The sequence below is a fragment of the Ptychodera flava genome, chromosome 14, assembly GCF_041260155.1.
Source record: "Ptychodera flava strain L36383 chromosome 14, AS_Pfla_20210202, whole genome shotgun sequence".
NCBI lineage: Eukaryota > Metazoa > Hemichordata > Enteropneusta > Ptychoderidae > Ptychodera > Ptychodera flava.
This window is the reverse complement of record NC_091941.1, coordinates 23,121,764-23,136,758: the sequence shown is the minus strand read 5'-3', so window position 1 is coordinate 23,136,758 and position 14,995 is coordinate 23,121,764. Positions and strand designations below refer to the sequence as shown.

Here is a 14,995-nt window from a genome sequence, read left to right as displayed (position 1 = left end):
TCTTCACTGCCTCACACGCACAAAGGGACCGAGGATAATTACAACACGCGCATGGCAATCAAAACTAATTTTGTTAATAGAGATAATAAGTTTCGTTTGTTATTCCTGTGTTTCGATTATCCTCGGTCGCTAAGTCGAGCAAGAGCAACCCAGGCGCTTGTAGATAGTATCATTTTAATAATAATAATAATAATAATAATAATAATAATAATAATAATACAACAACAGCAATTGTGATAACAATAATCCGTTTGTTGTTTGTCGCTTGTAGGCCTACATGAATTTGCTCGATATCGTGTCTCTTTACTATAATTCAGTGCATGGGTTCCAAATACTTATCCATAGTGGGAAAGGGAATCCGAGTAAATATATACATATATATATATATATATATATATATATATATATATATATATATATATATATATATATATATATATATATATATATATATATATATATCTGATTATACTTTTTTCTTTGTACAATATTATTTCATGCTAGTTATTTTCAAGAAAACGTACTGTAATCATGAAATGCTGAGGTTCAACTCTGCAGTATATTACGCTGTTCTTAGCCAGCTACCGTAGTTTTCTATACGATAGTATAGAGACGGACGGAAACACAGTTCTGGAAGTTATTCAGTTCAGTTTATTTATTCTGCAATTTTTCTATTTTGTACCGTTGAATAAATTCATTTTTCAAAATAATCTTTACAGGCATCAATGTGCCTCCAAAGATTATTTTGAAAGAAAAATTTGTCACGCCTTACAACATATAAATCCCTTCTTGCATATTGAAGTGTCTCGAACCTCAAAATTGAACGACTGAAAGAAAATACTTTTTTTTATCTTTTCTCATTTTTATTGCCATGATATTCATATTTTACAGAGAAAAGGGATCCTTAAACGGAGGGATAAAATTATATTAAATTGATTATGCTAACGTATTCCTCTTGCTGACTAGCATGTGGATTCTTCAATTTTTCTATTTTGTACCGTTGAATAAATTCATTTTTCAAAATAATCTTTACAGGCATTACTGTGCCTCCAAAGATTATTTTGAAAGAAAATACTTATATTTAGTCTAAATCTAGGGAGACTGCGCAAACGAATTCAATGCTGATACTGTTGTAATGATGCAGACTGGGTACTCTATAGCGAGGTGACAGCCGAAACGTGAAGTTAGTGTCTGCAGTGAGTACTACGAACATATCAAAGCAAAATATGGTGAACAATCCCATCTAACCGAAATGGGCATCACTTTCTTTCAATCTGATTTTAATTCGATAAATTCCTTTGATAATTTTCGATAATGATTTAGCCCACTGGATGAGTATAATCCGGCCAAAGGTCTCCAGTATTCGAACTTAACGTTTAGGCCGACATACAGACATCACTACATATGGCACAAATGAGAACATTTATCTGTTTATAATGTCAATTTTATCCGTGGTAGTTTCTTCAATGACCATGCCAAGGTACAAATGATATCATTGAGACAGATTTTTTTGAACAATAAGTGACCATGGAGTCCATGGCTCGAGGCAACCACTATATGAATATGGTACGTGCGTGTCTTATCCCATCGTATGAATGTGCCTTGCTGCTTAATCAATGTCAAAGTATGTCCCAGTTCACCTTACCTTGCCATACGTAAATGGTGTCACAGTAGCGCCTATTGTAAAAAGTCCATGCCTGATCGCCTAAACTTCAAACTCATTTCTACTGTGGGGTCAAGGTGAGCCGCCGCCATCTATGGTGGCAGATACGCCTTCTATATACTTTGTACTCTAATAAAAAGTCCCTCAGTCAGGGTTTTGTCTGGTATAACTGTATTAAGTTTATGGCCATTGGATTAACCTGTGATTCAACTTTGCGCTGTGACCTCACAGTTGAAAATTATCAACCGTGTTTCAGGTCAGACACTGACCAACAGATTCATATTGCAGATACTGAACTCAGTCCAATTCTTCTTCTTTGGTTTAACTCTGACTTCGTGTGAAGAAATTTGTAAGATAACACAGCAATTGCAGCTATAGAGTGAATCACCGTGTTGTTCAATGCATTGGATGGGTTCTCCGGTAAGTATTATTGATGGGCGTGTGTCGACCTTTTCAATACAAGGTACTCGTTCTGTATACTAAAGATGCCACAAATGCTTTGACAACTTTTCGTCAAGTGGGCTTACCTCACGCAAATACCATACAAGTCTCAAAACGTTGGCCAAAGAGCCCGGTACATGACCACCTTAATATTTCGCATAGGTCAAACTGCGCTTTTAGACTGGAACAATCCGTGTTACGTTGCATATACCCACAGGCGGGTTTTGAATAACTTGATGGATACGAGAATCCGCCGCGACACCGCCTACTCCGTGAAGACACGGTACCTCTCGAACCTGCAGGATCCACTTAGTCGACACATACAAGTATTTATCCCTTATATATATATTTAATCACAGCAGGACCCATGGCTGGCAAACACTGTTTCAAATTTGTAGCGTGACCTCGCCATTCAAGTTGCTGGGATTCATACAATGCCATGGTGCTTCAGGTTAAAGTAACTAAGAAAAACAGTTGGTAAAAAAGTTGGTAATTAGGTATTTTGCAAAGTTGTTTACTCATGTATGTTCATTGTTGCATTTATTGCATTTACTGACCAACGCAATGTAATTACGTAATTCTCCCACTTTGTACAAAGAGTACTGTACCTCACAACACTCTCTGATGAGTGTATGTTGAGTACTAATAAAATGTTAAAATGTCCAGATAAACAAATGAAGGCACATAAAGTGATATTCCTGTTACAGTTTTCAATTGACAATCTCGTATCAAATTAAAAAGAAAACGGGCTAATCACAAAATGGAAGGGGATCAACTTCATTCACGATGGACTAACTCATCTTCTCCTTTGTACAAGTTGATGATGCCTTCATCGTGGAGCTGGTTCCACAATTTGAGCTCCCGACTGAAGTCGTGGTTTAAAAAGTAAGTGAATTTGGTGTAGATCTTGTCGTAGTAGTGAGTCGTGTACTTCCTATAGCTGACACCGAACCCGTAAACGTTGACTTCGTCACATGTGTGGATGGCGGCCATCAAGGCCAGGGACCCGGTGGTTGGTTTGTTGTTGCGGTCATACCTTTGCAGCGAAAGTATCCAACTGTGAAAAAATATCGAGATTCCATGCTTAAAATTACAAATATTTTGAGCTATTTTTTTCAAGTATCGGTTTATTTGTTGCTATGTTTGCTTGTGTTGGTGGTTGTTATTGCCGTTTTTGTTTTGTAGGGTTTCGGTACATATATTGCGATTTATTCAATTTTATAATTCGGATTCGCAAAATAAAAAATATGCATGACAGAGGCGCCATTTTGTGTTAGCTGCATCAAAGTGTACCAAACAAGGGCGGTACACAATGATTAATTTAGCTCGTTATGAATGAATAATATCGTATGAATCTTCAGAACTTTAATCATTAATTTATCCTTTGTTCAGTCGTCAGAAAGGAAGACATTTTGTCGATTGAACCTGAAGACCAAGTTGTGAGTGACAGGCTACCTCGGTCACGGCGTAAGAAGACCCAGAGTCAACGTAGGCCCTCGAATATCATGACTGATACGCACATCCCATTGTACGAAATGAAGAGCATTTATTCAAACGTGATATAACCTGTCACATTTCGCCTATATCCGGGTAGTTACCGAAGTTGCAAGTGTGAAGGGATATGATGCCCAAGGTTGCGACGCTCAGGTTGCTTGAAATTCACACATCGGCGATTTGTTGGCACGCAACAGGGATTAAAACGTTCAATCCCATAGGTCTAATAGCGGAATATGCATTTCTTGTTCTGTTCTGTACAAATAGCTTGCCGCAGACACAAAATATAGAGAAACTTGAACCAAGCAATGTCAAGATTTGTGTTCACTTACAAGAATTCCACGTATCGCTGGAAATCAGGATGTAACATCTTGAAATCTTCTGCTGATACATTTTTACCAAAGTTTGGTAGACCCCTTTACGATACAAATTAAAACAAGTTAGTTTTTCTCGCCGTTTAAAATCTTGAAATCTTACTAAATTCCTCTAACGGAGACATTACAAATAGACACATTAGCCATGCCTTATAAACATGTGCGTTCTCAGCGTTACACGGCCTCAAAAGCCCCGAAATGTTCCACGTGCTAAAAACAGATACTGCAGATTGCTTTGTGTCGTGGCATAGGGACCGGCACGAAACTCAAGACATCCATATATCCTTTTGATGACATCTGTGATATTTTCTGTAAAAACTGTATTGTGTACCAATGGTCCAAACACAGGGGACTCGAACTTGTTGTTTATTTGTGTCTGTTTGTTTGTGTGTATGTGTTTGTTTATTTGTTATAATTGTTGTACTTTTAATAAAATAACCGCCAAAAGCTGCTTTGTTAATATTTGTCAATAAAGAGCAGATTATTTGTTTGTTTGTTTGTTTGTTTGTTTGTTTGTTTGTTGTTACGTATTTTCGATGGTTAGGGTTAGGGTTAGGCTTAAGTTAGGTTAGGGTTAGGGTTAGGCTTAAGTTAGGGTTAGGGTTAGGGTTAGACTTATTTATTTATTTTATTAAAAATACAACAAATATAACAAATAAACAAACACAAACACATACACACAAACAAACATACACAAATAAACAACAAGTTCGATTCCACTGTGGTCCAAAAGGTCTCCTCTCCCTTTACTTGCTTTAAACTGGAAGCCCTGGTCACTTGACCACACACTAACTGATAGTCCGGTGAGTTATCATGATGAACTTTCAGAGGATTTTTATCAGTCGGTCAACATCTCACGAGATACTACTGACATGAGATAAATCTTTCAGGTCACTGGTATACAGAGGAGACCATTGATACAAAATACAATTCTTTATTGCAATGCCACAAATATAATCAATAAGACACATACATTTCTTGCAAGCTTGATTTTCGTACCGTTCTCTGAGGTCGACGTTGTGTAAGGTGGAGACGGGTGTTTATGTAGGACTTGTCTAGAACCTGTCCGTAGATTTGACGTATAGCATCCCCATACCAAAACTACGGAGATATTCTAGACAAACGCAGGACGAGTAGTGGCAAGATTGTTTGCGTTTACATTAATATTGCAAGATGGAGAACTGACACTTGTAGATGGAGATACCCGTAAACCCGTGCTGTGCACATCATGGACTCTTGTGACACCAGCTCTTTTCATGACCAAATGAATGTCAAAAAAATTGACAGATCATGATCACAGATTACACATGGAAAATATGGTTAACAGGGCGGATTTTATCAACTTTATTTCTGAGCAAAATGACGAACTCTGCACAATTTTGAAAGGAGAACAAAGGACTAAAATCGCACAAATAGGCAATATCATCAACTGCTGGAGAAAACCAGGGATTCAAGACAGCCGCTTTAGAAATGGCACGCAGGACCGCTCCCATGGCAACCACAGACAGATCTCAGCGTAGGTTATCAGAAGTGCAGACGTAAAGACATGATGAGGTAGATTTATCTGTGATAGATACCCTCTGTAAACCTTACTCCAAGCAAAGCATCAACGCTTTTAACCTTAGGGTCAGGATGGAAATGAAAATCTATATTTAAACTGAATACCAGGCGAAAACTGAATTTGTTTCAAATGTGTCCTCATTCATTCAGTATGTGCATGCATGAGTACCACCTGACCCTTTTTCGATATAATAATGGATATTATTAATATTCGTCCGAAGAATGACAAAGGGAACAACATTAGAAGAATTATGACATGTTTCAGTCTGCATTCACATTTTAAGCAAGGCTTTTCTGAATACGTACAAAATTTGTAATACTGCAAATTGTTAGAACATAGGCCGTGCCTCGACTTGCTCTAAAATTGTGTATGGCGTATATGCGGAAGTGAAGAGAGAAATTCCCACTTTTTAAGAGATCAGCGGACCTTCAAACGTTAAAAAGGTCTCACTTAAATCATTCCTGTAAGCACTACAGGGTTTAATGCGACCCTGATAGACTCTGGTCTCGCTTTAACTGTTGTCAAACTGGCCGGCTGGCGAATTTCTAATGTTTCAAACCGCGTCTTTATGACTATTATTCGTGCAACTACCTGCATGGCTGGCACGAACGAACAACCGACCTGCCTCTAAGGTGCGCCCCGAGGTCAAATATGTGGACTCGCATTTAAAATATGTTTCGATTTGACACTTGTGGAGGCTCATTTTGAAGCTCTGGAATAAAGAAAATTTCACAAGCTTATTTTCGTGAAAAGCGAAATTTTATTCGGTAGATATCGGGTAATATGTTTCTCTACAACCCTTTTCAGAATTAGAGCGCGAAGCCACTGCAGTGAACTGCAATAAAACTGCTCACACTAATTAGTTTCAGCTGTAGCCAGCTGGCAAAGTCGACAACATTGTATGTCCCATGCAGACAGTTTGTCTGGGGAAGTTGAAATAAAAAAGATTTGTACATGGACCAGTGCATGGTAATGTTACATTGTATCGTAATCTTGAACACAGGGTGCCAATCGTAAACTCTCACTTACAACTCGAGCCTCATATCAGACAGAGCTAGTTTTGCCTTTGTACAAGCAGACTTTTTGGTCTTTATCAAGTAGCCTTGTTCAACACCAAAGTGGCCACGGCTACAGCTGAAACTAATTAGTGTAAGCAGTTTTATTGCGGTTCACTGCAGTGGCTTCGCGCTCTAATTCTGAAAAGGGTTGTAGTACCAAATTTTGCAAGGTGACCCCCTGATTTTCATTCAACACGATTGGAACTGATTTAGGATAATTGGATCTTCATATTTTTCAAATTTCTCAAAAGTGTTAGGTACACTATAGCTGAATGTTGCAACATTACAAATTACTGATAAAAACAAGTGTGCAACTTTAAAAAGAAAAGTAGATGAGGTTTCATTTGCAGATTAAATCGACATTACTGAGCCCTCAAATTATCCCAAATTAGTTCCAATTGTGTTATTCTTGCTTTCGAAACGTACTCGCTCAAAGTTTTGCCTAAAGTTTTCTCCCGGAAGGTTTGAGCACAACATTAGGGACTGGTCAGTTTCTTCGGCCTGGGGGGGGGGGGGGGGCCGGTGGATTATTTTTTGCCAACGTCAAAAAGTGGCTGATCCCCCCTATTCCAAATTTTGAAAACAGGGTGACCCCCCCTATTCCAAATTTCGAAAACAGGGTGACCCCCCCCCCCCTGGCGCGCGACATAGGTAAAACAAAAAGGTGGACATAAAATTTTATATATATATATATATATATATATATATATATATATATATATATTTTACATTTTACATATATTTATATTTTAATAGTCATGCTATATTTTAATGAAATTGTTGACATGTCAGTTGTAAGATAGGAATTTCAAAGTGTCAATCTTAAAGTTTGAATACAGTACATTTTGAATGAGCTGTATTTTGAATGAGCTGTAAATGTATCTCACACTTTCTATGCTTAACCAGATGTCCTGAACTGTTGTACAGAAATGGATGTCAATCATTAATATCAAAGAGGAAAAAGCAGTGAATCAAAGACTTTGATGGGTGTTAAGACTTGCCAACCATCCAATTAAATCTCCTGAGGAGCCAAAGAGAGCTTTTTTAGCCAAATCTGATGTACAGTGTCTGAGAGGACCTTTTCTTGTAACATTGAAACCATAGAAGCACAGCTAATAATGACAAAAACTGCCTTTTTTAACTGTTATTTTGTTCATAAAAAAAGCATCTTTCTACAGAAAACCTGTGACAAAAAGGAAAATAATTGCATTAATGAGAAGGAAAGATATCTTGTCATTTTTCTATCTCTAAAATAAGTCACTGTATCAAATATATATTGTGAAATATTTGTGCATGTTGCTTTCTCATACTGAATTCTCATAGAGAGAACAGAAAAGTATCAGGAATTTGTCATCCTTTTCATATGAAATGCAGACTTCATAACGGTACACTTTCACTTAGCAAACATCAAGATATCTCTGATTTATTGAAGTATGGCGCCCGAAGGGCGCGCCGAAAAATATGAAACATCCTGATATCTCTGATATATATGCCTTGTATATTAAAGTCATGCACCTGAAGGGCATGCTGAAAAATGTCTGATATATTAAAGTAATGAGCTTGTAGAGCACACTGAAAAATATGGAACGTACAGATATCTCTGATGTATGTATGCTTGATATGTTAAAGTGGGGCGAGCTGAAAAATATGACTGATTATTAAAGTCACGCGCCCAAAGGGCGCGCCGAAAAATACAACGAATGATGAAATTTGTGGCTGACACTAGCATTTTAGGCAATGATGAGCCTGTGTCAAAATTCAAAAACACACTGACCCCCCCTATTGGGCATTTCAAAAACATGGTGACCCCCCCTATCACCAAAGTCAAAAACAGGGTGACCCCCCCATGAATCCACCGCCCCCCCCCAGGCTGAAGAAACTGACCAGTCCCTTAGGGCTCCCAGTTTCGAGGGGCGAGATACCTCATAAAGCGAATAACACTGATAATAAAAGTAATAAAATAATATAATATAATAAAAGTGTTCGCGACCTCACGTACTGTGTATTGATAAAGCTGCTTTCCCCTTTCACTGATCAGATAAAATTAAATTAAACGAATAAAGATATTAACTTTATAGATGAATAATAGGGTATGTTATTGATTTAACAATTTTACTGTATTCAACTTGGTTTACGCGAGTCTTTTTTATAATATTGATAGTAAAAAGTCGGCGGGAAAATGCAATATGTTCTGTAATGTAAATGTTTCGTCTTTTATAATACATTAATTTTAAAACTTAAGGGTCACACAAGCTATCGATAAGAATTAATATCTTGATAAGCCGTAGATATTTACTACGGGAATTCTAAAAAATTCTCAACTTGTTTAAGGGTATGCTAAAACGTTTATTACGAGTTGAGAGCACACTGCTTTGGAATTAAATGGTTCCCAGCGCTTAACGCTTGCTATAGACACACTATATGCAAGTAAACACGCTTTTCAAATTCGTCACATTTTCTTGCTTGGGCAGATTTAGTTTAAGGAGCCGTCTTGATTATTTATGGCACTGGCACGGAGAATTCTCCCTGAAATCCGGAAACTGGATTAACCTTAGTTAAAGTCGATAAATTTCAGCAACCACCCCTCCCCCTTTTTACGGCAGAAATTCTCCGTGCCCCTCCTCCTCCACCCGGTAACGCAAAAATTTAAAAATCAATATGTAGCACACATTATCTGCAAATGACAGCGAAATAATAAATTGATATCCGAGACCCGAGGGTTAAAACCTGCAAATCAGAAACTGTCTGAAGCGAGGGTTCTTTCATGATAAAGGTGAAATAATTATTGTGTACATCAATAATATCTTCTCACTCTTCTGAGACCCGGTCATTGTTCAACCTGTAGCTGTGGTTCCATAGCTGTTGTGTTTCCAGACGGGATTCCTGCCTTTTACGGGCTGATTATCACTTTGACGACTTTTACGTGTGGTGGCGGGGTAAAAGTCGTTAAAAACCAGTCGTGAAACACCACGGCTATGGACCAACAGCCATTCAACCTGTAGCTCTCTTTAAATATTTTTCTTTGATATTCTAGACACAATACTTCATCAATCCACGTCGTGTAGAGTTTGTATATTGCAAGATGTCGATAGACAGACGTGACTCTTTCAATGAGGACTACACGTTCCCTACCTACCTACCACATTTTTAATTTTTACAATTTACGCGAACTCCGGTCCCCAGTTAATATCTGCGAGTGATTTCCTTTTTTCTTTCTTAGTTTTTTTGGTAACTTTTACAAATATGTGTCCAACCAGTTGTCCAACTGTCTGTGGCTCTTCAAATTCTTTTCATTAAGGTAGCGTTCAGTTTTTACGGCCTGGGGGGGGGGGCCGGCAAAATCTTGTCGCCGGTGTTCAAAAAAATATAGACCCTCCCTGCATTTTTCGCGAAAAAATGATGACCCCCCCCCCTTTGTCAGACGAAAAAAATTGATGACCCCCCCCCCCCCCCCCCCCCCCGCTGAAAAATAACCAAAACCCATTTGTCAAATTTACCCGCACGGTTTGGATTTGAACTCCGGTACGCGGCGCACTTTATTCGTGTAGCAGAGATGCCAGTGCACAAACTTCTCAGCCACATCCATGCAACGTCTGTTACTTAGGACGACTGTAAGGCAATTTTTAACTTCATTTCCATAGACAACTTATGTCCATGGACATTGTATAAAGTAAACTTTATTGGAGTGGTTCACCAAAGGCAGCCCTCTGGTTAAGAGGGTCATGGGCCATTACGTAAAGTCAACTTTATTCTTGTGGGCAACCAAAGGTGGCCAACTGGTAAAAAGAGGGTCGATCATGGCCATTGCACGAAGTAAACTTTACTGAACAGGGCCGCTGAAGGCGTCCAGCCGTTAAGATGGTCATGGGGTATTACAATAAGGTCAATGTCTTGTAGTGGGCCGCCGCAGGCGGCCCGCCGGTAAAGAGGGTCGATCATGGCCATTGCATGAAGTAAACTTTACTGAACAGGGCCGCTGAAGGCGTCCAGCTGTTAAGATGGTCATGGGATATTACAATAAGGTCAATGTCTTGTAGTGGGCCGCCGCAGGCGGCCCGCCGGTAAAGAGGGTCGATCATGGCCATTGCATGAAGTAAAGCTAATTGGAGTGGGCCGCCAAAGGCGTCTGCCCATTAAGAGGGTCATGGGTAATACATAAAGTATATTTATTGTAGTGGGCCGCCGAAGGCGGCCCGCCGGTAAAGAGGGTCGATCATGGCCATGGCATAAAGTGAACTTTATTGTAGGTATTATGTTTTTGAAAATGTGGTGACCCCCCTTTCCTACCAGTGAAAAAGTGATGACCCCCCCTTCGCGGATTCCAAAATTATGATGACCCCCCCTTGATTTTGAACTGAACGGTCCCTAACCCCTCTTATTCTTCTGACCCTTGGTAAGCAGTAACTGATGTTGGTTCTTGCCAATTGAACATCTATGGCAGATTTCTATTAAATAACTTGTCACATTTACCTGTGTTTTGGGTCTCTTATCCTGAAATTCAACTCTGACCTCCGGGCTCCTCTGTTTTCGACTAAAATATAGTCAGCTTTATGGCACGGCAGAACAATGTATCTGATCCCCTGGATGGAAAAATTGTGTAATAGATTTATGAAGAAGTATACTAAATGAAAGATAAAGCTTCGTTGACAACATCAACAACAACAGAACAATAATAATAACAACAGCATTAATAATCGATCATAGATTAATAACAAGCACAGCGAATTCATAATGACAACAACAACAATAATAATAATGACAAAACTAATTAATGATGATATATGTATATACATATTCTAGACACACATAAGTACATAATATACGTATACACACATACATACATAGATACATACATACATACATACATACATATATACATAGATACATAGATACATAGATACATAGATACATACATACATACATACATACATACATACATACATACATACATACATACATACATACATACATACATACATACATACATACATACATACATACATACATACATAAATACAGTTATAGGTCCCCATCAGGTTGGTGCTAGTGCCTGTATATATTGCATTGTGCATAAAGCCCCAGCCCCCGTCCTTCTACTGGCATAAGTCCCTTAAGCGTGAGGCTAATATTTCATTTTTGCGTACTTTTATCAAAGTCAGGACAATATTTCATTTTTGCCTGGTGTTATCAAAATTTTATCTTCTTACAGAGATAATATCATAACCCTTCGTATTCACCCTTCCTCTTCCCCCTTCGATCTAGTTCTTCCCATACATACATACATTCAAAACCGAACGAGTATCGGTACTTCATGTGAAGTTACACTAATAAATAACATACTTATCTTGGTTGAATCGGGGGTATGGAGATCAAATTCGGAGGTTACCACCACAATCATCGTTTGATATGATATGATACCGTATCATATCATAGTGCTGGGTCAATGATCGCAGCAGTAAATATGTTATTTGCGGACTTGTTTTGGTGGGATAATCGTTTATAACAGTGACGAGTGCCGATAGACCGGAACATCTAAAGAGGGCGAAATGCACTCTCTGACAACCTATCTTCAAAGACAGGCTTCAAGATTTAGAATGAGTGCAAACAGAATAAGAGCTGCTTGTCTGTGGTGTATATCACGAATTAATACTATCGATCTGAGTTGCGTTCCTTTGATTGGGTGTTGCGGTCTGTGATTATGAACCAGCTTAACAGCAATCACAACCGGCTCTCTCTCTCTCTCTCTCTCTCTCTCTCTCTCTCTCTCTCTCTCTCTCTCTCTCTCTCTCTCTGGTACCTTCACATCACCATTACTCCACGTGTGCTGTGACCAGATTCTCACCTCGTCGTGAGGAGCAACCATGTATCCGAATTTCCGACCAGCAACAAGAGAATTTCGTAAAGTTGTCATGGAGAAGGCGTAATGTGTTGTTTTCTTCCCAACATCATCTTCGTACCCATCGGTGGCGGCGATGTTCACTCTTACCGGGAAAAAATACATAAACGAAGAATGATAAACGATTACCACACTTATTTTTGCAACAGTATGTGCACAGGTTACCTGCAATGATTGTAGCCCTCATGCCGTACACTCGCTTCTTCTGTCGTGTCGGCTGAATTATTGCAGCTAGTGCACAGCTGCACCTGACGTGACAAAGGAGTGAATCTGCCGGAATTATCTCTCTGTCCGGACAAATATAGTCTTAAATGTGTTTGTCCGGGCAGAGTGATTGCGAGCAAAGTGTGCTGTTCTATTCTGTTCTTGCTTTCATTTCACCTTTTGCGTTTATTTTATAGCTTTATTCATAACAAACATAAATCTTCATATATCAGCTACATCGATATTAATAACAACGAGAAAACATCGGAGACTGAGCTCCCCGTGCCAATATCGCTAATTTGATATCGGCTTGACTTTGGAATTGAAGATGGCAGCTATATTTTGGAGCATTAGTAAATAACACCTACATGTAAGCTTACAATCGTTTTCCATCAGTGGTTTATAGAAAAACAAACCAAACTCAGGTGACGTAAATATTCCTTAAGTACTGTTATTAGTTCATAAAAAAGCAGTAAATAGAAATTTTACAGTCTTATATAATATAATTGTCCTATAATATTGTTTGAAACTAGCAACAGCTGTTTGCTTTCATATTTCAAAGAGTACACACGCCACAGTCGTATGTATCAGTCATCATTATTTCTTAACTATTCCCCAATATCATAGTTGAAATCTCTGTTCATCTGCTCGACATTATTTGCACCAACAGAATATAGCGTTGGACCATTTTCACCGTGGGGGGGGGGGGGCCTGTCATTTGACAGAGGAATAATTTCTACCAACCTGAAAACATAGTCATGATCGTCAATTTCCCTGCCTTTTCTCGACCCGTTCAGAATTCCCCCGCCTCCACAACACGGCGCATCGAATACAACCTGTGTAATTCCCTGTTTTGTTTTTCAGATGGAGTCCGGCGTCGAACATGTAACGGTGACCAGGTGTGTTCAAGTACCTTAATGTCTTCTTAACAGCTGGAAGCAGTATAATTAAAAAGGAACTCAAACATGTCAATCAAAGGGCATATTTATACATGGCAATGCTTGTACATACACTTATGGATGACGTACATGTGTTGATTGTTCAAACAACTTAAAATGTTATCAGTGCTCTTGTAAGGCGTAGTCATAAACCTGTTACGAAGAAAATGGAAAGCTTTGACACGAGGATAAGGAAAGTCATCGAAAATATGATAATAATCACACTAGGGCATGCACCTTCTTGAGAGCCAGGACATTCTGACTATGTTAATGTTAAAGCCCCGAAACAGTCGTCCCGGTAAAAACTGACAAATCTCTTGCAACTCAAGGTTCATGCCCTTCCGGTTCGTATTGTTCTCCATTACAACACATTATTCTACCTAGGTATCCAAAACTTCACTCGACATAAAGTTAATGTTACACATATATAATTAGTTATGTTGCAATGAATATATTTCTTAGAAGGTATAAATAAACTTCAAACTAGAATAGATTTTATTTTGTATAACATGATAAATCTTCAGTCAATGATTCGTTAAAAACGAGCTACACCTGTTTTATTAATTGTAATATGACATTGAACTGGTCCAATAATCATTTTAATTCAAGGTATAAATACATTACCAAGTCCATGGGATATTTGAGATTTACAAATTTAAGTAGGACCATCCTGAACCACTGATAGTTAGTGGTGGTACCAGGTGTCCGGAATGGGTAAGCGTACTCTGCTAGCATGCTACATCCGTCAGGGTTGGTCCCAAAATTGTCTTTTAAAATAAAGTGCGTTTGGGTATTTAACTTGGACTACGCCCTCTAACGACAACATGGAAAAAACATCCCTCGATTGTGTCCTCTAAAGTTTCGAGTATTATTAGTTCACCATTCAGAAATTTAGCTGGCGCTATACCATAATGAGCTCTCTGCATAACAAAGATCAGTTTACACATAGATTGTAGTCGAAGAGTTATTTCTGCTACCTCATGCTGCTTGAAACCTGCGCCTATAAACCTAGACAAACTCTCATCTAACAGGATAACTTTTAGTTGTCCTGTCGAAAAAAGTATAATGACAAGCGCAACAAGTAAGCTTAGTCTAGCATTAGATTTAACCTCTTAAATTGTTTTTAAAATGGAAGGGTTTATTTTACATTTAATAAGACAATTTAGATCTTAATCCAAGTGACAACAATCTAAACATTGATTGCATCAACTTTTTTTTCTTTTCTGAGTTGTTGTAAACCTTTTTCATCCCTACCATGGGATGATGTTTGTTAACAAAGTATATTGCAAATGACAATATAGGATTGCAAATGACAATATAGGAAACCCCGAAAAACTATTGAACCACAGCTCTTCATGCTGTTGTT

At 38.4% G+C, this 14,995-nt stretch overlaps 1 protein-coding gene across 1 annotated transcript; it reads right to left on the bottom strand.

The window, feature by feature from the left end:
- Positions 1–628: 628 nt before the first annotated feature.
- Positions 629–13,612, bottom strand: LOC139149807 (alpha-N-acetylgalactosaminide alpha-2,6-sialyltransferase 2-like). The gene is made up of 5 exons (XM_070721798.1): positions 13,436–13,612; positions 12,434–12,572; positions 11,062–11,171; positions 3,931–4,014; positions 629–3,161 (listed from the first exon to the last, which is right to left on the bottom strand). Exons 2-5 carry the CDS (start codon positions 12,500–12,502, stop codon positions 2,882–2,884), a joined length of 543 nt encoding a protein of 180 aa, XP_070577899.1. The 5' UTR covers positions 12,503–12,572; positions 13,436–13,612; the 3' UTR covers positions 629–2,881.
- Positions 13,613–14,995: the final 1,383 nt, after the last annotated feature.

What these genes read in the sequence shown, in the direction of transcription:
- LOC139149807 (XM_070721798.1), bottom strand. Translation starts at nt 12,502, where the DNA reads ATGACAACTTTACGAAATTCTCTTGTTGCTGGTCGGAAATTCGGATAC. An exon ending in TGGTTGCTCCTCACGACGAG is followed by an intron (nt 11,172 to 12,433) that starts GTGAGAATCTGG and finishes TTTTCCATCCAG; the next exon opens with GGGATCAGATACATTGTTCT. An exon ending in ATAAGAGACCCAAAACACAG is followed by an intron (nt 4,015 to 11,061) that starts GTAAATGTGACA and finishes TGTATCGTAAAG; the next exon opens with GGGTCTACCAAACTTTGGTA.